This window comes from Thalia democratica, chromosome 1, assembly GCF_965202585.1.
Source record: "Thalia democratica chromosome 1, ktThaDemo2.hap1.1, whole genome shotgun sequence".
NCBI lineage: Eukaryota > Metazoa > Chordata > Thaliacea > Salpida > Salpidae > Thalia > Thalia democratica.
The window spans coordinates 65,266,554-65,279,499 of record NC_139165.1 but is presented as its reverse complement, the minus strand read 5'-3'; the positions used below and the strand labels follow the sequence as shown (position 1 = coordinate 65,279,499).

The following is a 12,946-nucleotide window of genomic DNA, read 5'->3' as shown; positions in this document are numbered from 1 at the left end:
AAAAAATATTAAATACCAACAAAAATATTTAAAAAAATGGTTAATATAATTTATAATTGTTACAGATTAGTAATAATAATAAAAAAACTAATTATAAAAACTAATTTAAAACCTTTTTTTTTTGAAAAGGAAAAACAGTTTTGTTACCTACAAAAGATAATAGTACAGCTCTAAAATAGTACCTCGTGCTTACTATCATACTTATATTTAACTGTATAAAAATACGTTTTAGCTAAATTGTAAAAAAAATAAGTCCTAAGTTTTGTTATCCTCTTACACAGTAAAATTAACTTCTTGTAGTTTTGGAAAACTTTATTTTCTTTAATTCAAACCCTATCTAATAACTATATTTTTAAGATCCAGACTGTATACAACTTTATAGGGCTAGTTTATAAAATAAAACTAAAATAACTACTCAAGAAATTAATGTTTAAATTCGAGGTGTTTCGACATAAAGCCTAGGCTTTAATTGAAACTATAGATCTAGTATACTACACTAATAGTCTAATAATAATAATAATATGAATTAAAATCCTCAATAATTATACTGGACTAAAAGAAAACATATCTGCTTAAAGGTTTTATTCAACACAAGTTTTCTACTAATCACAAAGTGTCACTATGACTACATATTATGTGGATAGATGTCATAAAACAATAAAGTCTGAAGATGATGTACAACGATTACATATCAGATTAAATCATAAAAAAATGGTCATTAAATAGTTCAAAATTATTAATAATTAAAAGATCGGAGGAATTATTTTTTATTACCTCATAAAACAAACAAATTGAAAAAAAAACTAGATATACTTTATGACAGGGTCGGCAAACTGCGGCCTACAGAGCACAAATCTGCGGCCCTTGTGCATTTTTTAAATAATGTACAATTTAAAAAAAATTTTTTTAAAGTTTTTGTATAAAAAACTTAATTTGAGGCTCTTCATTTATTAAATAACAACTATCAGTGCTTCATTATTGCAAAGGTTATCAATTTTTTGGTCTAAAATAGTATTTTTTATTGATTAATACAATTTTTTTATGTAACTACGACCCGCAGAAGACTTTTGCAACACAGTAGTTTGACGAAAACTTTTTCTGTCAAACTAGACGGTTACTTACAAAAGGCTGTTGATTCCTGGTTTTCAGAAAAAACAAGACAGTAGCTATTATAGTAAAACATTAGTAAATATTTAAAAAAATAAAGTTTTAATTACGACTAAAAAATGGATTTTTAATGCGGACAAGCTAATTCAATCTTAACACTCAGAAATTTATCCTTATTAGCTTGAGTTATAGTAAGGGTCGGCGGCCTTTTATATTTCACGGATCAATTTTTTCTAGAAAAAGTTGCTTGCAGATCGCACTATAAAGAAAAAGTCTTTTGTGGCCGCAATTATTTCTAAATAATTGTAGTAATAGATAAAAAATACTAGCTTAAACTAAAAATGTTATATACAACATTAGTAAATATTATCAGTATTAATTAGTAATTATTAAATTAAGAACTTAGTTTATAGTTTTTAACAGAACAACTTTATTTTTTTCTGTAAATATTTCGTTGGTAGTATTTAAACATTTTTAGCTAGAAAGTAAATTGTTGGCAGAAGATTTTGGCTTTATGGGCCGCATTTAGACTGCAATTTACCAATCCTTGAGCTATAACCATAATTTCTAAAGTACAAATTAAACTCCTAAAAGGTATTCTTTTTATAAATGTTTAATCTAATAAAATTGAATAATAAATATCAATAATAAGTATCATAAAATATCTAATAGCAAATATCAAATAATAGTAATAATAATACTAATATAATGAACTATACAAACTACTTTTCAGTTTTACAAATAATTGTCGTTTATTTGAAGTTTATTTCTTTAAACTTCTATCTAAAAGGTATGAATTTAAATGTTTATATGAAATGATTAAAATCGAATAAAAACTTAACGTAAACAATTATATAAAAAAACATTAATTTTATTAAAAAAACGAAATGTAAGATGAAAATATAATAAAGTAATAGCTTTGTATTTTCCACAAATAATTATAAAAATATTTGAACAAAATTACTAAAAAATTTGTTTCAAAGTCATAAAAAAAGTAAAATATAAATGCTGAATATTTGATGCTATTAAAAATAAGTTCACTTAAAAAGATAATTACAAATTAAAAACTATATTCATCATTAATGATTATGCCTTAAAAATATTTAAAAAGTCCTTATAGCAAATAAAAGTTAGTGCTAAACTATTTTATATTTTTTTCAGGTATTTGCTAAAACTACTAATTTTAAAGTAAAAAGTGTTTTTACATAATTACAAAAGTTCTGATTTCACAGTATAGTTTATCTCTACTTTTGAAAAACGTTTACATAAAAAATTAGTAACGAAAGAAAAAAATTGACATAACTTTTGTCACAGCATTATATCAATGACCTAGTTTTAATAAACTCGTTTATTCTCTTTGAATTTCCTCCCAATTTCTATAATCAAGAACAAACTCTTCTTCTATATCTGTGTTCTTCTTCTTAGATCTTCTGTTGCACCAACTCATACACAAGGCAGTTGATACAAACAAAATAATTATGCCACTCACAGTTGAAGCAATCAAAGCTACTTTAAATTCCGTACCTGTTTAATCATAAAGTTGATTTTTTTACGAGAAATATTAATCAATATAATTAAAACTAAAACACGTTCAAAATTAAAAAAGAACATTTAATAGAAATTTTCGTCATCCGAATTTTAAGAAATATTGAGAATAGTCAAAACAGACTGTGGCAGAACATATAAAAATTAAAAAAACAAAAAATGTTATTTATTATTATATCGGTTTGCTATGAGAGTATAAACTATCTAACGAAAAATGTATAAGAAAAGCGGTTGTGATTTATACTTCATGAAATGTAATTTAATAAAATTTTATCAAATACTTGCACAAAGAAAACTTTTAGTCTACTGTCTATAAAGTATCAATAAAACATCGCGTATAAGTAAACTTTTGTTTTTAATATAGAAAAAATCCTTACATTTTTAAACTTCATTGAAATATAAATTGTATATTAAAATTAAACCTAACACTGTCAACGACAAAAATATGATTTTTAATACGTTCAAACGCCTAAACGACCCTTTTTATTTTTCGTTTAAAGTTTATATATATTTTGTAACTCATCATATAATACACAAAAAAAAATTCCAACACTTTTAATATTACCAACAAGAACTTAGAAAATGTTCGTTTAAAATTAATTTTTTTATAGAACTTTTCCATTGCAGAGACAATTTTAAAATGTAATTTATAAGCATTTATAAACTTATTTCGACAAAATAAAATTAGTGGGGTACGAAAGTATGGTGTATTTTTTAATTACTTATAATGCATTCTACAGTTTTTTCGTTGTTTGTCCAAACAGTGGCATCACAAGTTATTACAAAGCCTTGGAATTTCTGTTCATTTTCTTCGCTTTTGTCTTCGCCGTCAATTTCTAGCTGATAGTTGCTGTAGTAAATTTTTTTATTGTTTTTCTGTTTTTTACATTAAAGCAACAGTTTGTGTTGTACAGATTTAAATACCCTTTTTGAATAATAATTTTAGTATGAACTTAGTTGAAAATTCAATTAGTTTATGATTATGAAACGAACAAATTCTGATTGAATAATTAATAAGTATAAGTAAGTACTAATAAAAAAATATTACTCGTTTTAAAGCAATATATTTCGAGTAGAAGATGACTAATAACTAAAAAATTCAAAAGAATTTCGCCAACATTTCAACTATTTCAGTAGGGATGTAACCTATGGATGTAGGTAACTTAAATAATAAAGTAGACTAATACTAAATGCTTATACTCAGTATAACTTAGGGCTACTCTATATAAAACTAGGCATGACAATGAATGAACATGTTGTGTTAAAGAACAATTGCAAACACTAATAAAAATATAAATAATATCATACTTTAGAAACTACTTTAAAGGTAGTCAAAACTTAACACACGAATCAATCTAACAGGAATATACTTCAAGAATGTATAAAACAAAATAAGATTCAACTACTTAGGATTTTAATAAAACATAATATAAAAAGTAACATAGTTAAACAAATACTTTAAGTAACACAAGAATACAATATAAGTGCCTATTCAACATAAACAACATCTTTACTGCAGCAGGCTGTGGCTAGGATCCATCACTACTTTCTGTGGCTGGTTTAAATAGCCGCGTTCTTAACTTTTTACAACATTACATCAGTCATTTCTTGTCTGCACTTTGTTTTCTCCTTTTGTTAACTGTTTTAAACTTGCATCAGTATAAAACTTGACCTTTCGAGCTTTTTCTTAATCACTTGAATAAACAATGATTTTAGCTCAAAACTTCCGTCAAGTCTAAACAGAAATCAAGTGCAACTTGATATCCTGTTACAGGGACATCGATTAGGTACGTACTTTTAGAGGTACCCACTCGCGCAAGGTACGCACTAAATCTCAAAGTTGACAGTATCAGATTTTTTTTAACAAACTATAATGACACTTTACTATACAATTAAAATTATATGAACAAAAACATGATATTAATATGATTAATGCAAACATTACACAACCATTTATTGAAAAAATGTAATTACCTTAGAATAAGCCAATATCATTTGTAATTTATAAAAATTATTTGATATTATCTGTTATTTAGTTTGAAAACGGTAAACTTTGTCTCAAAACTTTAAAATTGACGTAAAGTACAAGTTTTTGTCTGGGTTGGATGTCTCTGATGAATTATTTTTGTCTAATTAATTTTTTATATGCTTAAAGTTGTTATTTACTTTTTAAGTCTAGGTCTTTTAATTAACGTATAAATAAGTTAAAAATACAACTTGTAATAACACAATTACTATTAAAAAACTAAACTTAAGTTATAAATTTAGAAAAAAAAACAAATAGTTAGTCTTCTTCTTGCTTATTGATTTACAGAATTATTTTTTAATTAAATAAGTTTTATACGAAAGTTTATCGTTGAGGAACAATATAGAGTATACACTTCGCCAGTAGTTATTAAACTTTAAGAGATATTGGCAGAAATGATTGCTGAAGAAAATGTTAAGAACGTATTTAGTAAATAAATAAGTGCATTTAGTTAAATTAGTTAAAATTGATAAAAATTAGTACTGAGCTTTTTCTTAACATAAATTCTATAGTAAATGTAATGCGACCAATAGTTTTGGTAGATTATAGCAGGAGTTTTTAGTAACATAAGTTTTTTGGAAAACTGATTTCTTTAAAGTTTTAAAGCTTTTGGTTCTTAGTATAAAACTAAAACTAACTACTTTTCCAATTGTTTCTGATTTAATTTTATCATTTTGATTATTTATAGTAGTTTGTTGCTAACCGTTTAACTAATTTTACTTCCTTGTAGCAATAAAATCAAAGTAAAACTAATTGAAAGTTGTGAAGATCAAATTAAAGCAATATGTTGCTACTTATATGAAAAATGTCTCAAAAATTCAAGTTAACAAAAACCTGTTTTTTACATGACATACAAAGCTATAACACAAAATATTTTTGAACCAACGTAAAACTTTATGTGAAGAAATTATTTTTTTATTGGGAAACCAACAAAGTTGAAGTAACGAAAATAAAAGATGACATAAGCCTTATATAATATATTGAACGACAAAAAAAAAGACGCTAAAAATATTTGGTCCTAGGACCTATCGAGTTGCAAACCACGGATACCTTTTAACGTCTTGTCCAGGACTTGTGTTAAATTGTGTGAAAATCAAAAAATCAAAAAAATTATCAGCTACTAAAGTTTATACTACACTTAAATTTATAAAACACTTTAATATATTACAAACTAAATAAAAACTAGTTTAACATATAGGTACCTGATTTACAAGAAGCATCAATTGTACATAGGTGCCATTTTTTACAGCTGAGGTTTAGGATAATTAGATTTATTAAAAACTTTATAAATGTTTTACTTATATTAAACTAAATTGAAAACAAAACATTTAAAAGTTTATTGAAATAGTAATCAAACAAAAAAATAGACTTAGACTCATCTCAAAAAAAATTTATTAAGCTAAAAATAACTTGAAATAAAACTAAACTTAGATCAAATATAAATATTAATATTACTAAAACTACGTATAATTAAGAAACTGTGTTTGATTAACTGTTTAATAATAATTGAAGTATTAGTTAGATGTAATTAAAAGCAAGCTAAAGATATGCTAGTTTATTATCGTGAATTATGATCCTTGTGCATGTTTATTATCAATTAAAGTTAAGTTATAAATTGATTAAAATTCAACTAATAAAAAAAAAGAAAAAAACAAAAATTTCATCCGTGTAAAATCGGTCTTTCCCGTTGCAGTATTTTATTAGTTGATGTAGAAGTTATATATGTTTGTGTTAATTGTATAATTTTTAACTGTCATAACTGAAATACTGTTCTAATGATGTTTTGTACTTTCAAATGAAAGTTATATTGTATTTCTAGATTCTTAAATTGAACTAATAACTTATTAGTATGAGTGATATTTAATTGTTACATTTTAAATATTTTTGTAAAAGAACAGAGTGTTATTTTTATTCAAACTTATAAGTTCAAATGTTTTCAAACCTTAACAACAACAACAACAACAACCAACAACAACAACAGTGTTAAAATACATTGCTTTATAAGTTTACCAAAATACTTGATGCAACAAATACAAAGTCTATAAAAAAAATTATAAAATTCAACTAAATTTTATGAGACAGTTCTAGTTTATCTTTTAAAGTAAGTATATAAAAAAGCAATTAATCTCGTTTACATGTCTTTATAAAAACACTACAACAGCGTAATTATAACAATTTTTAAAGAGATGCAAAAATAAAGTACCAAATTTAAGTTCTAACTCTTTACATGTAGTTATAATTTGTGATCCCCAGGGAACAAGGTTTTGATTCTTTTCTTCAGAATCAGCTGAAATTATTCTTTTTCTTATTGCGTTGTTTGGAATCCGTTGTAAATCTTCAACTTTACAATATTTGTCTGTGAAAAATAGTAAAAATTATGTTGTAACTGAGAAAATTTTAAACAAAAGTTTTGTAAAATATACCTCTGATTTAATTCACATAACACATTAAAAAAATAAATAAAACAGTTTAATGATTGAAATAAAAATAGTAAAATAATAAAACTACTAATGCATAATCACAACTAACCTAGTGTATTAACAAAATTAGAACGTATAGTTTAGACAGTACAAAAAAAAAAACTTTAGTCATTTACTGTTCTTATAATTTGTTTTCTAAAATTGTTAGATTAAATTTTATAAACCAGTAAATGTATACAACATACGAAATAAGAACAAACAGTCTACTTATTTATGATCTTATCTAAATTAAATTAAAGTAAAGATCTCAAATGAAAACAAAGAACTATATTGTTTGTCTAAGTATACGTAAAAATAATACTGTTTAAAATAACAGACAACTATTTTTCCAAACCTTAAAGACTTGTTCTAGTTAAGGAGAAAAAACAGTCTCGAAACCATCAAAAAATCTCTAAAAATATTCTAAATAACTATAAATAAATAGATTGAAACTTTTTTTTAACTTACATTTGCATTCAAAACTTCTTTCATTGTTTAAGCATTTAAAATCTTCAACACAGTTGTCCAAACTAGACAGGCACTCATCAACGTCTGAATGTTTAAACTTAATATAAAACAGATAGTTTTTAGAACAATGTTAACAAAAAAACTATATTTCAAATTTGTTTATAAGGCAACAAGGCGTTATTAAGTCGTATTGATTCAAATATGTAAAGCCCGTCGGAAAGTCAAAACAACTGATGTTGCACGCAATACTTAATTCGACCAATTTCAACTGTATAAAAAATACGAACATCTATGTAGAACTTGCTTAGAAAAGTAGTTGTACTTCAAGTTTCTACTTGATTATTTTGCAAAAACATTTTTACTAGTGATCTACCGAATCCGAATTTAATTATTTTCTTTTTAATTAAATCACAAGTTTAAAACTATTACAAAACTTGATATTTCTAAAGTTTTAAAAGAATACTAAATGTATGATGTTTAATTTCATAACTATTTTCTTTCCTATTTATATTAAGCTGTGAAGTGTGTTTTCATTTCATAATGCATTATTCTATTACAGACATTATTACAATTTTTCTTATTTTTAAACTGTAAGAAACAACAACCAAAGTGATTTTATTCAACTTAGAAGACGCTAAAGAGCGGCAAAGACTTTTACACTCTAGATTTTTCTAAGCTATAAAACAATAATTAAGTATAAAAAGTCTGGTGTTCTACCAAATCCGAATAGTTTTTTCAAAATAACATCCGGCTGGATCCGAATCCGAATATCCAGATCCCGTAGATCACTTAATTTTCGCTCATCTTTACATACAAGTGTTATACTCAATTTTTTCGGTCTCTAGAATAAGAATGTTTCTTCATCAGCTTTTACTACATTATATAAAAACTAAGTGTATAATTCACAGTTGACCTGCATTTGTAAATAAGAAAAACAAACTTTTGAATTTATTTCTGAAAATTAGTGGTCAGAAATCAAATTTAATACTCAAACCTTTGATATCTCCGAACGAAATTTAAAAATCCGGCTACAACTGAAGTTATACTAGTTGGCGCTAGGCCATTTTAAGGATTTTTGCTAAAAATAAAACGATGCCTTTAAAATTATGAAATTAACCGTGAAAAAGAGCATCATTAAATAAATTATCTAAATAAATTGATTTGATTTCATATATTTTCGAAAAGATATTTTAAAGTCTTTTTTTTGCAATTTTACTTAATAAATTTAAAAAACATTTTACATTTTTTTTAAATTAAAAGTCTATCTATATTAAGTACTTCTTGAACGTTTTTCGGCCCATAAGTTGGTAAACCTTTAAATGTTAGGTTTATTCTAGAGTTCTATAGTATTTTTCTTATTATACTCAATTTAAAGTATAAAGGTTCGTACTCAATAAACCCACAAGTAGACTATACAAACGTATACATCTATAAAAATATTTGAATTGTTACGTTATATTTATAGTAGTATAAAATGATTCACTTGTTGGGGTTTTTTATTGAATAATAATTTTTGTATTTCATGTACAGCAATCCTCGAAAAAAAGTTTCGAACTTTATTTAATAGTATAAGTTAAACGTGTTGCATTTTATTATCAAGTTGTTAGAAAACAGAAATAATCAAATATGAGTTTGAATTGCCGCATTTTTAAGATTAAAAATGAACATATTTTGGATATTTAAGAGCATAAAGCAAAAAAGCTTAGAAAACTACTACCGTTAAGTCTAATTTAATTATTGTAAAATTATTTTTTATATTGAAATATTAAAGATCAGCAAAAACTAACAAATATTTCATACCTACAAATATAGAAAAGCGAGTAGCATTGCTACTCTTTCCGTATATTTTTTCAATTGTTGAAGTTTTGTCAAAATTTGCTTCTAAGTTAGCGACAACTTTCGACACAAAAACATCATTAGCATCGCTGCTACTTCTAACAAACTGTATTAAGAACAAAAAACTGTTATTGACATCCTGTTTATTCCATATTTTGAAATTGCATACTGTACCACTTATCTGCGAGATAAAAATGTTTGTAAAATTTTTTTTCTGCTGCATGTTTTTTCAATTCGAATAATGTATAACTATTTACTATGATTCTATTTATGGCATAAAATGTATAATGAAACACTAAAACACTAAATTTTTTTTTTCTCCAACAAAAACCTAATATTTGTTTTATTTTAAGGAACTTAAAAATAGTAATAGTAAAAAAGTTTTTCACTTAAACTAACAATGGGTGTTATATATAAACCTTTAGTGAACACTATTTATTAAGAAAAAAATTATAATAGTTTAAGACACGTCGTTTTTTCGTAAACGTTTTTATTTTCTTAATGTCAAACTTTACATATAGTGTGTTTTTAAAAGTTATCTCATTTATCTTCTCAAATTAAAAACTAATTAATTTTAGTGAAATTTTTCTTTTAACGATAAAATATAAACTTTTACATTATAATGTAAAGCAAATTTTTCGTTTATAAAAAAGTTTTTGTTAAAATATAAAAAATCCTGCATCAAATTTACTTGGAATTGAGTTGATAATAAACAGTAATAATTTGAAAATGTTGCATAAAAGTTCTAATAAACAATACGTTCTTTAAAATTTGTGTCTTTTATAAGCAATTTTTAAAATACTAATCTGTAAACCTTTTTTAAAACGAAAAAGTAGTTGGAAGTTGTTTTAGGCTATGAAAACTATGTGTAACTAGAAAAAATTGAATAAAAATTAAGTAATAGAAATAAATTTAAAATGTCCCGGACAAGACATTTAAAATTTATCCGTGGTGTGCGACTCGATAACCGTGAGGTTCTTTGTGCACCAGGTCCTAGGACCAAATATTTTGAGCGTTTTTTTTATGGTTCAAAAAACTTTAAGAATACTTATAAAACCAAAATTTTAATCAATTTAAACGTTGACAAAAGACTTTCTTATTTTTAGCAAAACTTTTTATTAAAAGTACATTAAAGTGAAAATAAATATGATAAAACAAATTGCTCGTTTAACTTCAAAACAAATTGTATACATACTAGTACAGTAACATCAAAAAGTTAGACTGAGCTCCTAAAAACAAGAAAAAAGTTTAGGTAGTCAATTAAAATTGTTGTTTTAACCAAAAAGAAATATTCTACAAAACTAAAAAAAAAACAGTCAGGGTATATAGAGTAGTAGTCTCTATAGTCTAGTTTGTAAAAATTAAAGCAACAAGTTAAAAAAGTTTGTTGCTAAATTTTGTAAATTGTTTTTATTTTGACTGCACTTTATAAGCAGTTAACTTCAGTTGTTTAATGAAAGTTAGTTCAAAACGTAGTTTTGTAAGCTTAGGAAACAAGCAATCTAGCAGTAAAATAGATAGCAAAACTTTATTAGATATAAAAAATATGCTCTAAAATCTCTTAGTTGTTTTACAGCCATGTTTTTAAAGAAGTTACTTGAAACTAAAAAAAAATAATAAAAGTTGAAGCCTAGTCACTTTGACAAAAATTAATAGTGCTGTACTTGGTTAAAAGTTTATTTAGTTTTGAATCTTAATTAAAGAAGTATATAATTGTTACAATTTAATATATGTTGAAAACCATTTAGATACAGTTCTAAAATGTTATTAACTTACAACAGCTTTCTGCAATTCAGAATTAGCAGTGAGGTTGCTAGTTTTGGTTGAGTTGTAATTTACTTGCCCCTTAACATAAGTGAGAAACTTGTTACACTCATTTGCTGTATTTAGAGCGTCTTCACATACGCATGTTTCAGATGGTTTAACTTAAAAAAAAAAATAATTTGAAACGAAATAAAAAAGCTTATTTGATATTTAGAAAGTTTAAAATTTAAGTGCAAAAGTGTTTGTTTTATTATCTATGTCTTGTATAAAACATGCACTTCTTTAAAAGTCTTCAAGTTATGAAAAATTGTATTAGTTTTAAGAAAATATTTGTAGGTATACTAAGGCGTAAAACTTCAAAAACTTACTGAGCCTTACAAGCAGAGGGTGTAAGCATCTTTAAACTTTTCCACATTTAAAATTGTTGTTATTGAAAAAGAAAATTAAAACTGCTTTTTAACTATAAAGTATTCAGCAACTAGTTCTGTTTTATACTTTTGAGACGTCTTTGATCATATACTTATCACTTGAAACCTTCTGCTTGTAAAGCTATTGATCCTGAATAAGTTTTATATAAATGAACTTTTTATAACACATGCTTAAAAAATGTTGTCGTTAGAGTTTTATTTATTATTTATAATTGTAAACTACAACAGAGTCTTGGTAGATGCTTTTACTTCTAAATACTATATGCAATTTTCATATGTTTTATATTTTATAATTTTATATGTATCTAACAATTTTCATTTAACTTATTTGTAAAAAGTAAGAAAGGTTCGCATTCTTGCATGTATAATGTAAATTTAAACTTACATTTCAATATAAAAAGTACTGTTATGACGAATGCAAACCGATGCCACATTTCCTTAGGTTTCTTTTTTTAATTTATTTATTATTAATTAAATATCTGTTGTAAGTACTAGTTTAGATAATTGCGCAACTAGATTGACTCGTAGTTGATATTTTTCTGACACACAAGACTATTTTCAAAATTAATCCGGAGTACTCCAACTTTACCTATATATTACTTAATAAAATAGTATAATAAACTCATCTACAAAAACCTAACCTAACTTCATATGTTTAGTGTAAATCTATCTAAACATAAAAAGCACACAGCTTTTAAGTAAAACAGTTTTCGATAAAAAATTTCATGCGTTTAAAGCTAAAAAAAAAATTGAAACCAAAACATTTTTCATTTAGCTTCTTTTAGAATGTTAAATAAATAATTTGTTGTTAAATGCACATAAACTTTATTTAGTAGAAAAGAAAAAGTATTTAAACTACTTAAGGAAGTATGTTTTTTTTTACCATTTGTTTAAACTGCTACTTGTAAATTATGTTCTAACTAGTAATTAGCTTATTTAAGATCTAAAAAATTGATTCACTTAATTCAAAAGATGTATTTTGTTTCTAGATGTCTACCAAATTTAAATATTAAAGGGGGTATATTAAACCTCATAGACAACTAAGCCAAGTATTTTTTTTATTAAACTTGTGTTAGTACCAGTTTATTTTACTTTTAATAAAAAAATATTTGATAATTACTAGTTTCTATAGTTGGGTAACAAAACTTAAGTAAATTTTGAAAGTACATTAAATTACAAGAAAAAACTTAGTAATACAAGGTAAAGTTTTATTTAATTTTTTTTTCTATAAACAGTAATATGTTGTGGTATACATCTGTCAATAACGTATAAAGTGTATAAAAAAAATTTAGTTTATAAAGTTTATTTATAAA

At 24.5% G+C, this 12,946-nt stretch overlaps 1 protein-coding gene across 1 annotated transcript; it reads right to left on the bottom strand.

Moving 5' to 3' along the window:
• Nucleotides 1-2,393: 2,393 nt before the first annotated feature.
• LOC145848153 (uncharacterized) lies at nucleotides 2,394-12,114 on the bottom strand. Its single transcript, XM_082953831.1, has 7 exons — nucleotides 12,019-12,114; nucleotides 11,218-11,366; nucleotides 9,406-9,622; nucleotides 7,606-7,689; nucleotides 6,899-7,034; nucleotides 3,375-3,502; nucleotides 2,394-2,631 (listed from the first exon to the last, which is right to left on the bottom strand). The coding sequence occupies exons 1-7, from the start codon at nucleotides 12,065-12,067 to the stop codon at nucleotides 2,456-2,458; spliced, it is 939 nt and encodes a 312-aa protein (XP_082809957.1). The 5' UTR covers nucleotides 12,068-12,114; the 3' UTR covers nucleotides 2,394-2,455.
• Between the last annotated feature and the right edge of the window lie 832 nt (nucleotides 12,115-12,946).